Below are 14,454 nucleotides of genomic sequence, written 5' to 3'. Positions count from 1 at the left end.
ATTAGTATATGGGAGGGGGGAGACTTTTCAAGCTGGGTGTTGACCATGGCGGCCATTTTGAAGTCGGCCATTTTGTATCCAACTTTAGTTTTTTCAATGGGAAGAGGGTCATATGACACATCAAACTTATCGAGAATTTCACAAGAAAAACAATGGTGTGCTTGGCTTTAACGTTACTTTATTCTTTCATGAGTTATTTACACGTTTCTGACCACTTATAAAATTTCAATTCATCCCTCTTCTCCCACTCTTCACACACTGATAGCAACACCACAGAAGAAATGCTAGCACAGGCTTCCAGTATCCGTAGTTTCAGTTGCTCCACATCTCGTATCTTCACAGCATAGACAATTACCTTCAGATGACCCCAAAGATAAAAGTCTAAGGGAGTCAGATCGGGAGACCTAGGGGGCCATTCAACTTGCCCACGACGACCAATCCACTTTCCAGGAAACTGTTCATCTAGGAATGCTCGGACCTGACACCCATAATGTGGTGGTGCACCATCTTGCTGGAAAAACTCGGGGAACGTTCCAGTTTCAGTGCATAAAGAGGGAAACACATCATCATGTAGCAATTTCAGATATCCCGTGGCCTTGAGGTTTCCATTGATGAAGAATGGCCCCACTATCTTTGTACCCCATATACCACACCATAGCATCAATTTTTGTGTTCCAACAGTCTTGGAGGGATCTATCCAATGTGGGTTAGTGTCAGACCAATAGCGGTGGTTTTGTTTGTTAACTTCACCATTCACATAAAAGTTTGCCTCATCACTGAACAAAATGTTCTGTGTAAACTGAGGGTCCTGTTCCAATTTTTGTTTTGCCCATTCTGCAAATTCAGTGCGCCGATCTGGGTCATCCTCGTTGAGATGCTGCAGCAGCTGGAGTTTGTAAGAGTGCCATTTGTGAGTAGCTAATATCCGCCGAAGGGATGTTCGACTGATGCCACTCTACAGTGACATGGGGCGAGTGCTACGCTGTGGGCTCTTGCTGAATGAAGCTAGGACAGCCACTGATGTTTCTTCATTAGTGACCGTTTTCATGCGTCCACATTTGGGCAAATCCAACACTGAACCAGTTTCGCGAAACTTGGCAAGCAGTTTGCAAACTGTAGCATGGGAGATGGGTGGTCTCGTAGGGTGTCTTGCATTGAAATCTGCTGCTATGACCCGGGTACTGCGTTCACCAGACATCAACACAATTTCTATCCGCGCCTCACGTGTTAACCTGCGACATGTCAATGGCTGTAAACAAAGGGAAGCTTGTAAATAACTCATGAAAGAATAAAGTAACGTTAAAACCAAGCACACCATTGTTTTTCTTGTCTAAAGTTGGATACAAAATGGCCGACTTCAAAATGGCCGCCATGGTCCACAACCAGCTTGAAAGGTTTCCCCCTCCCATATACTAATGTGCCACAAACAGGAAGTTAATATCACCAACCATTCCCATTTTATTTAAGTGTATCCATATAAATGGCCCACCCTGTGTATATGTATGTGTATATATATATGTATATATATATATATATATATATATATATATGTGTGTGTATATATACATGTATAATCGAAGAAAGAAACTGCAGCACTCAAGATAACCCAAAGAGGAGTATTTGATTTATTCACCAAGCATAAAAACACTTGCCAGCACACTTCTTTGGATTATCTTGAGTGCTGCAGTTCCTTTCTTTGATTGCATATTGATGTCTCCCTTGGACCTGGGATTCTTTGCTGCGTGCTTCACCCAGCAAATGCAACGTTTCACTTCCTCAATGGAAGCATTTTCAAGCAATTTGTGAAAACACACAAGTATATATAGAGAGAGAACATAGCTCAATTAACAAGTGCTATATATATTGGCAATTACACAAATCATGCAAAAAGTCGCAATGTGTAAGTGTATCAAAATACAATACAAATGTGTTTGAGTCAAATCTTGACATAAGGTTTAAGAAACTATTAAATCATGTTGTATCAAATGTGCATATAAATCAGTGTAATACATTAATTAGGTATCAATATTCAAATTCAAAACAGCTGGCACTCGCCAATCCAAACAAGCGAAGATTTCCTGAACAAAATATACCATGTGTCGACTACGAGATTCTCGGTGTCTCAAGTGCTGATTTGCGCATGCCCAAGCCCTAGCTGTCCATTGGGTAAGGCCTACACGTGTTATCTGGTTGCTATGACAATGCACAACACTGGTGACTGACTTAACCTATTTAGAGCAATGAATAAATCGTGAACAGATATTCCCTTGCCTTGGGATATCTGTTCACGATTTATTCATTGCTCTAAATATTATATGGGATGATTCAAGATCCCTTTGTCCTTTGCGCTATTACAGCAGAACACACTATCCATGACTTGGATATAATCTTTGTATTTATATATCCATTTAGATTATTTGTATTGGTAGTCTGCCCTAAATAAAGACACACTTACCTGAATACGACTGTGCGGCTGATCAGGTCTTTGATAGTGTTGAAGTTACGTCCGTTACACATTGCGACTTTTTGCATGATTTGTAGAATTGCCAATATATATAGCACTTGTTAATTGAGCTATGTTCTCTCTCTTGTATGTTGTTTTCACAAATTGCTTGAAAATGCTTCCATTGAGGAAGTGAAAAGTAAAATTTGCTGGGTGAATAAATGTAAATTTTTTTTTTTTTATTATTTATTTATTTTTATTTTTTTGCTGCTTCCGTGCTCTATTTTCTTTACACATCATATGGGGAGAAGTCACTCCATTATTTGAAGCATAGCACCAGCCAATTTAGTTTGTTTTGCCACTGTGCTGCTCCTACCCTGCCTTCCATTTTCGTGTGTGTAAAAAAAATAAATATATATATATATATATATATATATATATATATATATATATATATATATATATATATACAGCACTCAAAGATAAATTCCAAAATGGATATGGGTGCCCGGCAGGTAATCCTGATCCAAGGATTGTAAATGTATATAGAAAGAAATCCGGCACTCTGGTACGGCAAATAAAGGTGATTTTATTTCAAACAGGATGCAACGTTTGTCCAACCTTAGGACCTTTTTCAGGCTTCAATAATAAATATATAATATTGTGTATAGTTGGGAATACAAAGTTTCCCGATTTGCCCTGAAAAGTCGTGTATGACACGCTGAGGTCTTCTAGGACTATATCCAGCCTTTATTGAGCTCTTTACTTCCATGACCGCATTAGTAATGTCAAAGTGACCGCAACATAAATTGCTGTGGATGAACTGATGGTATCCAGTGGTAACAAACAGCTTTTTTAAAATTACGCTACAAATGGCCCAAAAATTATCCCTTAATAGCGGTGATATACACATGTATTTGAAAAAGCAATGGCTCCAAAAATGATCCCTTTTTTTATTTATTTTTTGTTGGGACTTAGCACAGGTTTGGTGTTATTTTAAAGAAAAAATATATATATTCTCCACCACGACTACATGTCAGTGTGCTTGATTTGTCTTGGAAAGTGAAGAAGCAATGCTTTGTCAGTGGACACAGACTGAAGTATAACGGCGCAGTAAAAATGCTTGACGTCTGTTTCAGAAGGCAGAGGCACGCTATCGGCACCAGGATAAATATTAAAGTAGTTTTGTGAATGGTGACTCACAAATTTAATGTAAGAATCGTATAACTTCATCACTCTTCACAGCAATGGCTGCCTGTCCCTGCCCAACTAACACAGTGACTGACTCTTATCTATCTTAAGTCTACCTCTGGTTGGGCTGTTTATAGTGGCTATGACTCTTATGACTGTAACCCTTGATTTGGCAGTGCTAGAGGGATGGCTGCGTTATGGGGAAGCCCACCAAGCTGTCGCCCAAGATCATGTGCACTTCTTGTGTACTGTTCATCTGTAAAATTAGCAACTAATTTAATTTGTGTAGAATTGATTCCGCTCATCTCTAGTGGTTACCTAATGTGTATTGTTTTTTTGTAGTGCATGCACAATAAGGCTGGGTTCACACCTGCATCGGGCTATTTCGTTCTGCTCAGTCTGAGGAGCAGAACAAGGGAATAACGGAACCAACGTTTCCGTTGCATGTCAGCTTTGTTGTGGTGTCCATGATTTTACCGGACACAATAGCGCAGCATATTCAGTATCCGGTAATCCCTGCTGGATCTGCGACAGATGTGAACGAACCCTTAAAAAAAAATTCTGTAATTTTTTTGCTGATATTTTCTTTTTACATTTTATGAAGAGATTATTATTTTACAACTTTGTTTCATACTCCTGTGTGCATTATGATCTGTGTCCCTATGGCGTAGGCTTGCAGTTAGGACAACGCTTACTGATCAGACAGCACTGGTGTCCTTTTTAGGGCTAACTGCCGAGAGGTTCCCCAGTTTCGGACACCAGGAAGCTTGGCACCCGATCGCTAGGGAGGAGTCCCCTTTGATCAGGCAGCTATCACGGCATGCAGCGTTCAAAGGATTGAACAGCCAGGATTGGAGGGTTCTCCAACCCTGGCCGTAGTCAGGAGTACCTGGAGTACTGGCTGAAGCACTTATTAGCCACGTCGCTGTAGACTGAGAGCGGGCGGTCATTAAGGATCCTTTCTTGATAGAAAAAAATGCATACAAATCTTTTTTGTAAGTGTTAAATTATGTCTGCATATTTGTTTTTAATTTCCGTTTGTTCGGCCAGATATTTCCCTTATAAATGAAAATGCATGTTTGCTGGGAGATAGTCAACAAGCGTGCATTCTGGCCACAGTTCTGTTCATTTTAACAATGTTAAATTATTCAATTAAATGTATTCAATTAATTAAATTGTTAACCATTTGCAAATGGTTAACGTGTTTGGTTTTTTTTGGGGTTTTTTTTCTCCGTAATTCATATGTAAGGGTATTGATAGCAAATGTTTAGTATTTAGTAATGTGAATCATAATATTTATTTATCCTTCGTAATGCTACAAAACTGGCTAACCGAAAAAAGAAACCAAACACAAGTTTTTCCTGTTACTCTAGGGAGAGGGAAAATACAGGGAGGAGCCGTCAGATCTGCGGCAGGACATTGAGCGCCGCAAAAAACATAAGGACAAGCGTGACCATTCCCGTGACTCTGGGGATTCCAGAGATTCAAGCCGTTCCAGGGAGAGGTCACCTGAGAAACAAGAGAAGCCCAGAAAGTCCTCCAAAAAGCACAAGTATGTGAAGTCTGTTTCTAAAAAAAATTCTTTATACCGTCCGGTATTTACTCCTTTCGCTGCAGACCAATTAGGAAGCCTGTTACTTCTGGCTATCGGACTCACTGATTGTCCCCCATTTAAAGGGGAAGTTATTTAAGGAGATGCCAGACCTCATGCGGACGCCATTAGAAGAGCCATTCTCCCCTGATGACGGGGCTGTATGTGGTGAAACATGTAGGGAGGCTGATTTAGGGACTTATTTGTTATTTTAATATACAATCCTGGTCCGGAATAGCCCTTATAATACCAATACAATACCAACAACATCATGGTTTAGCGACAATAGAGGGAGAGACTGAATGTGCAGCCTTTTGGGAGGAATGCCTTCTTGTGTTCATTCGGAGAGGAATATCTCTAATACAGAGTGTGTGATAAACTGTAGGACAAATGTCTCAGTGTGTTTGCTGATTCTGAGAGGAATATCTCTAATACTGAGTGTGTCACAAACCGTAGGACATGTCTCAATGTTCATAAATTCAAGAGGAATGCCTCTAACACTTTAGACACTCTAGATAGTCTGCTGAAATACTGGGCGGAATGCCTCCATTTTTCTATATTGAAAGTATCCATTACCTTCGATAATTTAGCGTAAATGGTGTCTGAATTCTTCTAGGAGGAATGCCTCCAGCTGCACTCAAACGAACAGACAGCTATTAGTATATATTCTCCCATATCTTGATTATATAGTGACTAACTCTCCCCATTGAAATGGACTGTTATTCCTCCCAATTGGAGTACTAACTTTAATTCCACAAACATAAGTAAACATTTCTCCTCTCCTCTAGAAGCTATATCTGCTATTCAGCAGATTAAAAATATAATATTCATATTTTCAAAATAAGAGTTAATGGATTCATTTTGAACTCCCTTTTTTGTGTCCCAGATAAGGTTTAGTTATAATTCTCGTAATGTATATGAATAAAGATTGATGATCAATTCTCCTGGTAAATCTAGGAATAATTGCCCCGTTAATGGGAGTAGATCCTTTGGATTGTCTAAGTACAATCCTCTTGTTTGAATATAACATTTCGTCAGCTAGACACATGTTTTTGTGACTGTTAAATGGTATTGAGCATCTAAACAAAATGCTAATATAGATGGTATTGGATGTGTGATGAATTCTACACTAGAACTATAAGGTCAACCAAGTATCTGCTGTGTATAATTGAACGCTTCGCAATTTCTGTCTATTTGCGCTGAAGCACTGGTTCAACGGTTTCCAAAAAAAAAACGCTAAGATATTTTGGTTAAAAGAGCACTTAACCTTAATCCCTTAGCGACATCTCACACACATATAGGTGCTACCCCAAGATGGCGCGAGCTCAGGAGCTGAACTGTTCCATTTGCGGCAGGTGCTTGCAGTTTCAAACAGCTGACACCCACCTGCAACTCAGATTCTGGGCAACGCCACAGTCAATAGCATCTGAGTGGTTAGACAGGGGAGGGGCTCACGCCGCCCTTTTTTTATATATTATAAAAAATTTCAAGCTGTGGTCATTTGTCGTGTTTTTATCAGTTTGTAAAAATGCCAGGAAAATATTCACCTGCCATTTTTACATACAAACGCTGAAAAAAATGTCCATTATAGTCAGTGGGGAGTAAGCCCCACTCCCCCTTCTCAAACTTCTGGTTTCAGCAGTGATGTCATACTCGTGCACACTGCTGATGCTAGTGTCCAGACAAAGATGGAGTGGGCTGAGAAGAAGGAACTCCCTCTTTGCCTGCAAATTTTCTGCAAAACTGCTAGTTTCTGCAGCTTGCTGAAAGTCTTGCAGACTTATCTAAAGGGGACATTTTTTTGGTATGTTTGTAGTTTTTTTTCTTCAAGGTTTTAGTGTCTTTTTTAAAGGTTATGCAAATCTTATGACTGTTCTCTTTTTTGGTTATTTTTATTTTCTGTTCTATAGGAAGCACAGGAAAGTGCGTGAGCGTTCCCGATCCTCCTCCTCCTCTTCACATTCCTCCCATTCTATGCGGGCCGCAGGAACAGACGAATTCCCCCCTGAGAATGAAGACAAAGAGGAAAATTCCTCAAACTTTGAAAAGGCACGTTTAGGAAACAAGGATTACCAAGGATCCAGTGACCGAGGAAGAGCTCGGGGAACTTTTGTAAGCTACACCTGTGTCCCGGGTAGCAAAGTTTTAAAGCTTTGTTAGATTTGTAATTCAAAATTCTAGTTTAACATCATCGTAGTGCTGCAATACGCTTGTTTGGCTATTTCCGTAACTCCCAAAGGACAGAATTGTGAGAGCCGCACATCGCGGCCACCTCTACATTCTCTGCCTGGAAGCAGCGGCTGTGGACGTGAGCTATATATATGCAAGTAATGAATACACTTAAGTGAATAAAACATTCTAACTTTTTTATTTTAATATAGTTTACTAATATTAGTTCAATTTGCTAAAGCTTTTTAGTCAAGAAGATGGAGATTCTGTTTATTTTAGAAAAGTTTGTGTCCATAAATAGATAGGTAACTGACCAGTGTACAAGGTGGATCAAGTTAAAGGAGTTGTCCAGTTTAGAAATCCATTTTTGTATACACTATTCTGGACTTTTGACTTAATAGATTGGGTTCACTGTTGACGATCCTCACCTCTTGGTTAGAGTAGAGAGCGGCTACATAGAGCGTCTCTTGCTCTGGAGGACCTGTTCTACATTACGCAGACAACGTATTGATATAAATACACTGTCTAATACTTAATTTCCACTTGGAGGCGCTGCAGAGAAATTTAACACTGACAGATTTCCCTACAGATAACCTCTGATCTCTGAGGGTCCCAGCAGGGGGACACTTTGTGATCAGCTTATTGTCAAGGGAACATTCTAACAAGTCGGGATTGTCCAAAGCGGAGAACCCCTTTAACGACGTGTTTACAATTAATACTACCAAAGTATGTCATGGATAAACAAACAAAGTAATAGATTTCTATATTTTCAAAAAAAAATAATGGCTATGTGGAGAATTTGATGTTCTATTACCTTATTTGATATAAATGCTAAATTACATGGATAAAAAAAAGTAAGTATTGTAGACAGTTAAGAGGATTGTGAAAAAAATATTAACTTTATTTGAAGCGCATTGGTCGCCTCAATATGCTGCCCTACGTAAGGGCAGCGTATTAGAGGGACTGGTCTGTTATCCTATTACGCAAAACTACAAAAATGTAGTATTCTATTTTGAATAGGAGCGATCAAAGATCTCATGATTAGAGCACTCGCACAGCTCCATTGACAAATTTAACCGTTTTGGGTCTCCTAATATGGCAACACAGAATATTTTATTTCTTTATATTGTATCCATTTTCATATTGACCCACAGGATAAAGTAAACGTGTTGTTTTTACCACTGGGTAAACGCTGTAAACTGAAACCACCAAAGAAATTGAATTTCGGTTTTTTTTTCCCATTCCACCCCACAAAATATTTTTTTTAAAGTTCATTATATGGTATATTGAATGCTGCCATTAAAAACTAGAACTCGTCCCGCAAGAAAGAAGCCCTTATATGGCTATGTCAACGAAAAAATAAATGTTATGGCTTAGTTTGTCTTTCCCACATTCCAAGATCAAAAATGGCTGCGACAGGTAGGGGTTAACCTGAATTATAACTTATAAACCTGTCTCAACAGCAATACAGAGCAAGAGGCACAAGACCATGGAACAGGGGTGCTTTTTCAGTAAATAACAATAACAACAACAATGACTTCCAGAAACGCAATCGGGATGAAGAATGGGATCCAGAATATACCCCTAAAAGCAAAAAGTATTACTTGGTATGTATTGCGCCAGCCTCCCCTACGACCATTAGTGTAGTGTTTTTTGTTTGGTACATTTCCATGCCTGCTTGTGAGTGTTTGCAGGGAGAAACCTTGTCCCTTCTATTTCTTTGCATTAACTTGCACATGGTAATTGAATTCTCTGCACATTTACCACACTGTCAACGAGGGGATCTATTTAGTTGACACAGATTTGTAAAAAAATTTTGTGTCCGTTAAAACAAGATAAGTTCCCGAAATCCGTATTTACTTTTTTTAAACCCTTCCCTTGCATTCTGGGCCCTAATGACCAAGCCATTTTTTACGTTATTCCATAGTCGCATTCGAAGAGCTATAACTTTTTTTTTTATTTTTGCGTCGACATAGCTGTATGAGGTCTTGTTTTTTGCGGGACAAGTTGTACTTTTTAATAGCACCATTTTGGGGTACATATAATTTATTCATTAACTTTTTTGGGGGGGGGGGTAAAAGAAAACCTGAAATTTCGCCACTCTTTTTTTGCGCCCTAAATCTACGCCGTTTCCCGTGTGGTATAAATAACACAATATCGTTATTCAGTGGGTTGTTACAATTGCAACGATACCAAATTTATATAGATTTTGTATGTTTTACTACTTACCCAGTAAAAACACTTTTTTTTTTTTTTTCCAAAATGATTTGTTTTTGTGTCTCCATATTTGAAGAGCCGTAACTTATTTTTATTGTTCCGCCGATACAGTTGTATGAGGGCTTTTTTTTATTGCGGGACGACTTGTAGTTTTTATTGGTACTATTTTGGAGTAGATGCGACTTTTTGATCACTTTTTAGCCCCAAAAAATTTTTACGTCCGGATTAACAGGAAACAGCAATTTTTCCATTGTTTTTTATTTAATCTTTTACGCCGTTCACCATGCGGGTTAAATAATGTAATCGCTTTATAGTCGGGGTCGTTAAGGTCGCGGCGATACCAAATATGTGTAACTTTTTTGCTTTATTGTGGTTTTTTTTAATAGTAAAGCAGTTTGTAAGGGGAAAAAGTGAGTTTTTCATTTTTAATTTTTTTTGTCACTTTTTTTAATTAACTCTATTCAACTTTTTTTTTTACTAGTCCCACTAGTGGGCTTCACTATGCGATGCTCCGATCGCTATTATAATACACTGCAATAGTATTTGTAATAGTATTTGTATTGCAGTGTATTATGCCTGTCCGTGTAAAGCGGACAGGCATCTGCTAGGACATGCCTCTGGCATGATCTAGCAGGCATTTACTACAGGCAGACCTGGGGGCCTTTACTAGGCCCCCCGGCTGCCGTCTGAGACACAGACACTCGGCGATCTTATCACCGGGTGCCGGTGGGATGAGGGGGAGCTCCCTCCATCTCTCCAAAACCACTCAGATGCGGTGCACGCTATTGAGCACCGCATCTCAGGGGTTAAACAGGTGAGATCGATACTGATATCAATCTCACTTGTTCGAGCAGGGACGCCCCCAGCCCTCAGATATTTCTGGCTGCTGAGAGCAGGGAGATTTAACGGCTCCCTGCTCTGTTTATTTATTCTGATGCAGTGCCGTGAAAAGTCTATTGCATCAGAATAAAGCCCAGTAATGACCGCTGTGAAAAGGCTTATCGGCAGTCATTAGGGGGTTAAGTGTCTAAATGTTTTTGTTTTTTCTTTTTGACTGTTTTTATGAAGTTGCATAGAAGTATTGTAATGAATTGCCAGTCACATGGGATATAGTTCTAGAGAATGTTTTGTGTATGTGTTTGTGAAGGAAAAATCCTTGTTAAGGATGGGTTACCATTTTATAGCAACGTGTTCATTTTCAGGTGCGGTGGTAAACTAAAGGACAGTGCAGTTTGTGGAGACGTCCGTTCATTACAGTGACTTTCAGTATCCAGTCCCCGTCCTGATCCATTCTCATCTCTCTGCAGCACGACGACCGGGAAGGGGAAAACGATGAAAAATGGGTGAATCGCGGGAGAGGCCGCGCCAATTTCACTCGTGGAAGGGGGAGGTTCTTGTTTCGAAAACCGGGCACCAGCCCAAAGTGGTCTCACGACAAGTTCAGCGGGGAGGAGGGAGAAATAGAGGAAGACGAGAGTGGAGCAGAAAATAAGGATGAGAAAAGCAGCTTGTCACTGGATTAGACTGATTTAATTTCCTATTTGTGCGGAGACTTTCCTATCCTATGATACTGTTTGTCCTGGAACGAAGACACTTTTTCCACTGAAACAGATTCTTCTGTATTAAAAATCTTTTTGGTTTTATATTTTATCTTCTATAATTCTGTTTTTCCCTAAACTTATGTCTAAAAATGTTTTCATGAAAAATAATAGCTAGATGTTTACCACCATCTTGGATATCGACATACTGCTGCCATCCACCATACTTGTGTATTTGATCTGATCAGACAAAAAGAACTTAACTTTGTGTGTAGCTTCAGTAAGCGATCCCTGATGCGATTCTCTATTGTTTTTGTTATATTTTGATTTATTTTTTTTCCAGAATTGTTTGATTATTTTTTTTTTAATAGCTGTACCTGTTTTAAAATTACATAGTAATACCAGTTACTAAAACTGTGGTATTCTTTTTAGAAAAACTTTCAAAGCTTATTTCCTTGGGTAGGAAAAAGGCATGCTGAATAAATGGTAAATGGGTACACAAATTGAGTATACGTTTCATTTTATTTACTTATTTTAAAAATGCATCATTTTCTTCAGTGCACCCCTGCTTAATAACATGTTGAGAGGCATGATTTTACTATAAAAAGAGAAGAGATCAGTGGGCTTGGAAGAATACATATACCAATAAACGAAACCTCATCTATAGATAGATTTTTATATTTTTTTTTTGCATTTTATTTATAACCTCAAAAAATGCTGGACTGCATGGTTGAAAAATACAGGTCCCTCCAAGTCCAACCTATGATCCTACAGTGGTGTGCCACAGGAAAGCAGACAAAAGAAACTGTATGAGGTTAGTTGCCAATTGCCACATGTTTCTGGGAAACAAATCCTTCCTTACTACAAATATGGCTTTCAGAATAAATCCCTGGATCAACAACCCATCTAAAGGTGATCTAGTACTCCTAACTTGTGATATTATATCTTTCAAGAAAGACATCCAATCCCCTCTTGAACTTGTTCAATGAATCAACCATAACATCCATTTAGCAGAGAGAAGACCTTATCAGGTCACAGTATCAATCCTAATATTCAATTTGGCAATGCACCGCAAAAGAAAGTTTGAGAGGCATTCTACAGACACTGGGTGCACACGTAAAAGGGGTTGAATGCAGCATCCCTCATCTTAACTTGGTGTAAGCACAGAAAGGGTGAAGAGAACAGAGTAAGGCTGGGTTCACACGACCATGTTACATCCGTAAAGTACGGAACGTATTTCGGCCGGAAGACCCGGACCGAACACAGTGCAGGGGGCCGGGCTCCTAGCATCATAGTGATGTACGATGCTAGGAGTCCCTGCCTCGCTGCCGGACAACTGTCCCGTACTGTAATCATGATTACAGTACGGGACAGTAGTTCCACGCAGAGGCAGGGACCCCTAGCATCGTACATCACTATGATGCTAGGAGCCCGGCCCCCTGCAGTGTGTTCGGTCCGGGTCTTCCGGCCGAAATACGTTCAGTACTTTACGGACGTAACATGGTCGTGTGAACCCAGCCTAAGGCCTCATGCACACAATGGCAAAAAACCTCAGTTTTTGCGGTCCGCATAAACGGAGCCATTCACTTTCATTCCATTCACTTTCATTCCACACTGACACCTTTCCGTAGCACTACGGAAGGGTGTCAGTGCTGTGGAAATGTTCCGGGAATTATGGAACATGTCCGTTCTTTCGCATTTTGCGGGCCGTGCTCCCATACTTTGTATGGGAGCACGGCCCGAAAATGCGGCTGTCAGTCAGCAGCCGGCCGTGCCTGCAATCGCGGGACGTGATTGCGGGCACGGTCGTGTGCATGGGGCCTAAGAAAGGATAATGGGGGCTAGAAAAAAAGATGAAATGACACAGGTTGGAAAGTGACTGTTTCATTCGAAGAGGGTTCTGTATTTATTTTACAAAATTATGCCGTTTCATAGATTTTAGAATTGGAGGCAGCTGTACCTTTTGATTGCATTATAAAATGCAATTTGTTTACCTCTCATCTATATACCACTAGGACTCAAAAAGAACACTTTGGGTTGTCCTATGGACCTGGATTCTTTAGTCCCGTATTTCTCAACACAAAATGAAATAGATATGCAGTGAAAGAACACACATACTTCCCAAACATTTGAGAATTGACATGGGTGTCAAACTGGTGGCTTGTTTTTGGAGCTGTAATACACTGTTCTGGGTGCAGGCCTTCAAGGTGTAGCTTCAAATAATGTTTCTTATATAGTAAACAAACTTATTTGTAATGTACTTTTATTTATGTTATGAGGCTTTTTAATTGCCTTTTTGCTTATTATGGATTCAACACCCAGATCTCCCACTGTTCATTAGAATAGAAGTGAGAGAACCATAGGCTCCCTGTGATGAAACTTCGTTTTCTTTGAGTCCACTAAGCTTTTTGGATCATGTGACCGCTCCTCCATTCCAGTGATCAGGGCATTTTTGATAATATAAACTATTTAGTATGTGCTTTACTTTTAGATTAAAAGAGTGATGTTGTGTTTTTTGTGCATGGGCAACTCCTTTAACATTACCCTTCATGGGAAATAACAGGCCTAGTTCAAATGCTGAAAAACCACCCTTGACCATTAGCCTTCCACCAAATTTTACAGTATGTGCTATCCCTTTCTATATGTAGCGTTCTCTTGGCATCCACCAAACAGATTCGTACATCACACTGGCCGAAAGTGAAACGTAATTCATCACTCCAAAGAACGCGTTTTCACTGCTCAACTCTGGTTGACGCTTGCCGTTATGCATGGTAATCTTTATATTTAAAAAAAAAAAAAAAAAAAAAAAAGGTACATTTTATGAAGACCTCTAAGAAGAAAAGGTACATAGAATGCATTGTACAATCATCAGGTATCAGAGGCAATAGCAGAGTACCCAACTGAACAAGGTCATTTTCAAACAAATAGTTCAAAATACAACACAAAACCAAATTGACATGAGCTCTGTAAAGAACAAACAAACTGAAAAACCGCTCAGCTTTCCATTCCATAAAAAAAAAAATTACCAATCTGAAAAATTAAGCAGTCTAAACAGAAAAGTTTCAATGGAGGAATTGGAGGACCAGTGAACACAGCAGTAGGTGTCTGGTTTGTAAAATGATTACAAAATAATCTGGAATGAAGCGCTAGTGTGTGGATTGACTATCAAAGGCTGCTATATCTTGGTAAAGTTGTCCAGGCATCCTCTAGCCTTATGTAAGCTTATAAAAGGGGAGGTTGACCATGGAGATTCACTCCTGCAGCGTAGGAATGTCGATGCTTCCAATGTGTAAGAATGATTTTCT

General features: G+C 39.5%; 1 protein-coding gene across 7 annotated transcripts in view; it reads left to right on the top strand.

The window, feature by feature from the left end:
- THRAP3 (thyroid hormone receptor associated protein 3) overlaps window positions 1-11,652 on the top strand; it is a 63,883-nt gene extending 52,231 nt beyond the window's left edge. For 4 of the 7 annotated variants that reach the window (XM_075853278.1, XM_075853277.1, XM_075853280.1 and 1 more), the window contains 4 exons: window positions 5,008-5,186; window positions 7,136-7,337; window positions 8,858-9,001; window positions 10,919-11,652. In XM_075853278.1, the coding sequence (XP_075709393.1) occupies window positions 5,008-5,186; window positions 7,136-7,337; window positions 8,858-9,001; window positions 10,919-11,134 (741 nt within the window). In that variant the 3' untranslated portion in view covers window positions 11,135-11,652. Of the gene's footprint in view, window positions 1-5,007; window positions 5,187-7,135; window positions 7,338-8,857; window positions 9,002-10,813 lie in introns of all 7 variants that reach the window. The other 3 variants (XM_075853282.1, XM_075853281.1, XM_075853283.1) reach the window with 3 other exon arrangements.
- Window positions 11,653-14,454: the final 2,802 nt, after the last annotated feature.

Source organism: Rhinoderma darwinii, chromosome 2, assembly GCF_050947455.1.
Source record: "Rhinoderma darwinii isolate aRhiDar2 chromosome 2, aRhiDar2.hap1, whole genome shotgun sequence".
NCBI classification, from domain to species: domain Eukaryota; kingdom Metazoa; phylum Chordata; class Amphibia; order Anura; family Rhinodermatidae; genus Rhinoderma; species Rhinoderma darwinii.
Note: the sequence above shows the minus strand (reverse complement) of the source record. Positions and strands in the feature narration are given on the sequence as shown.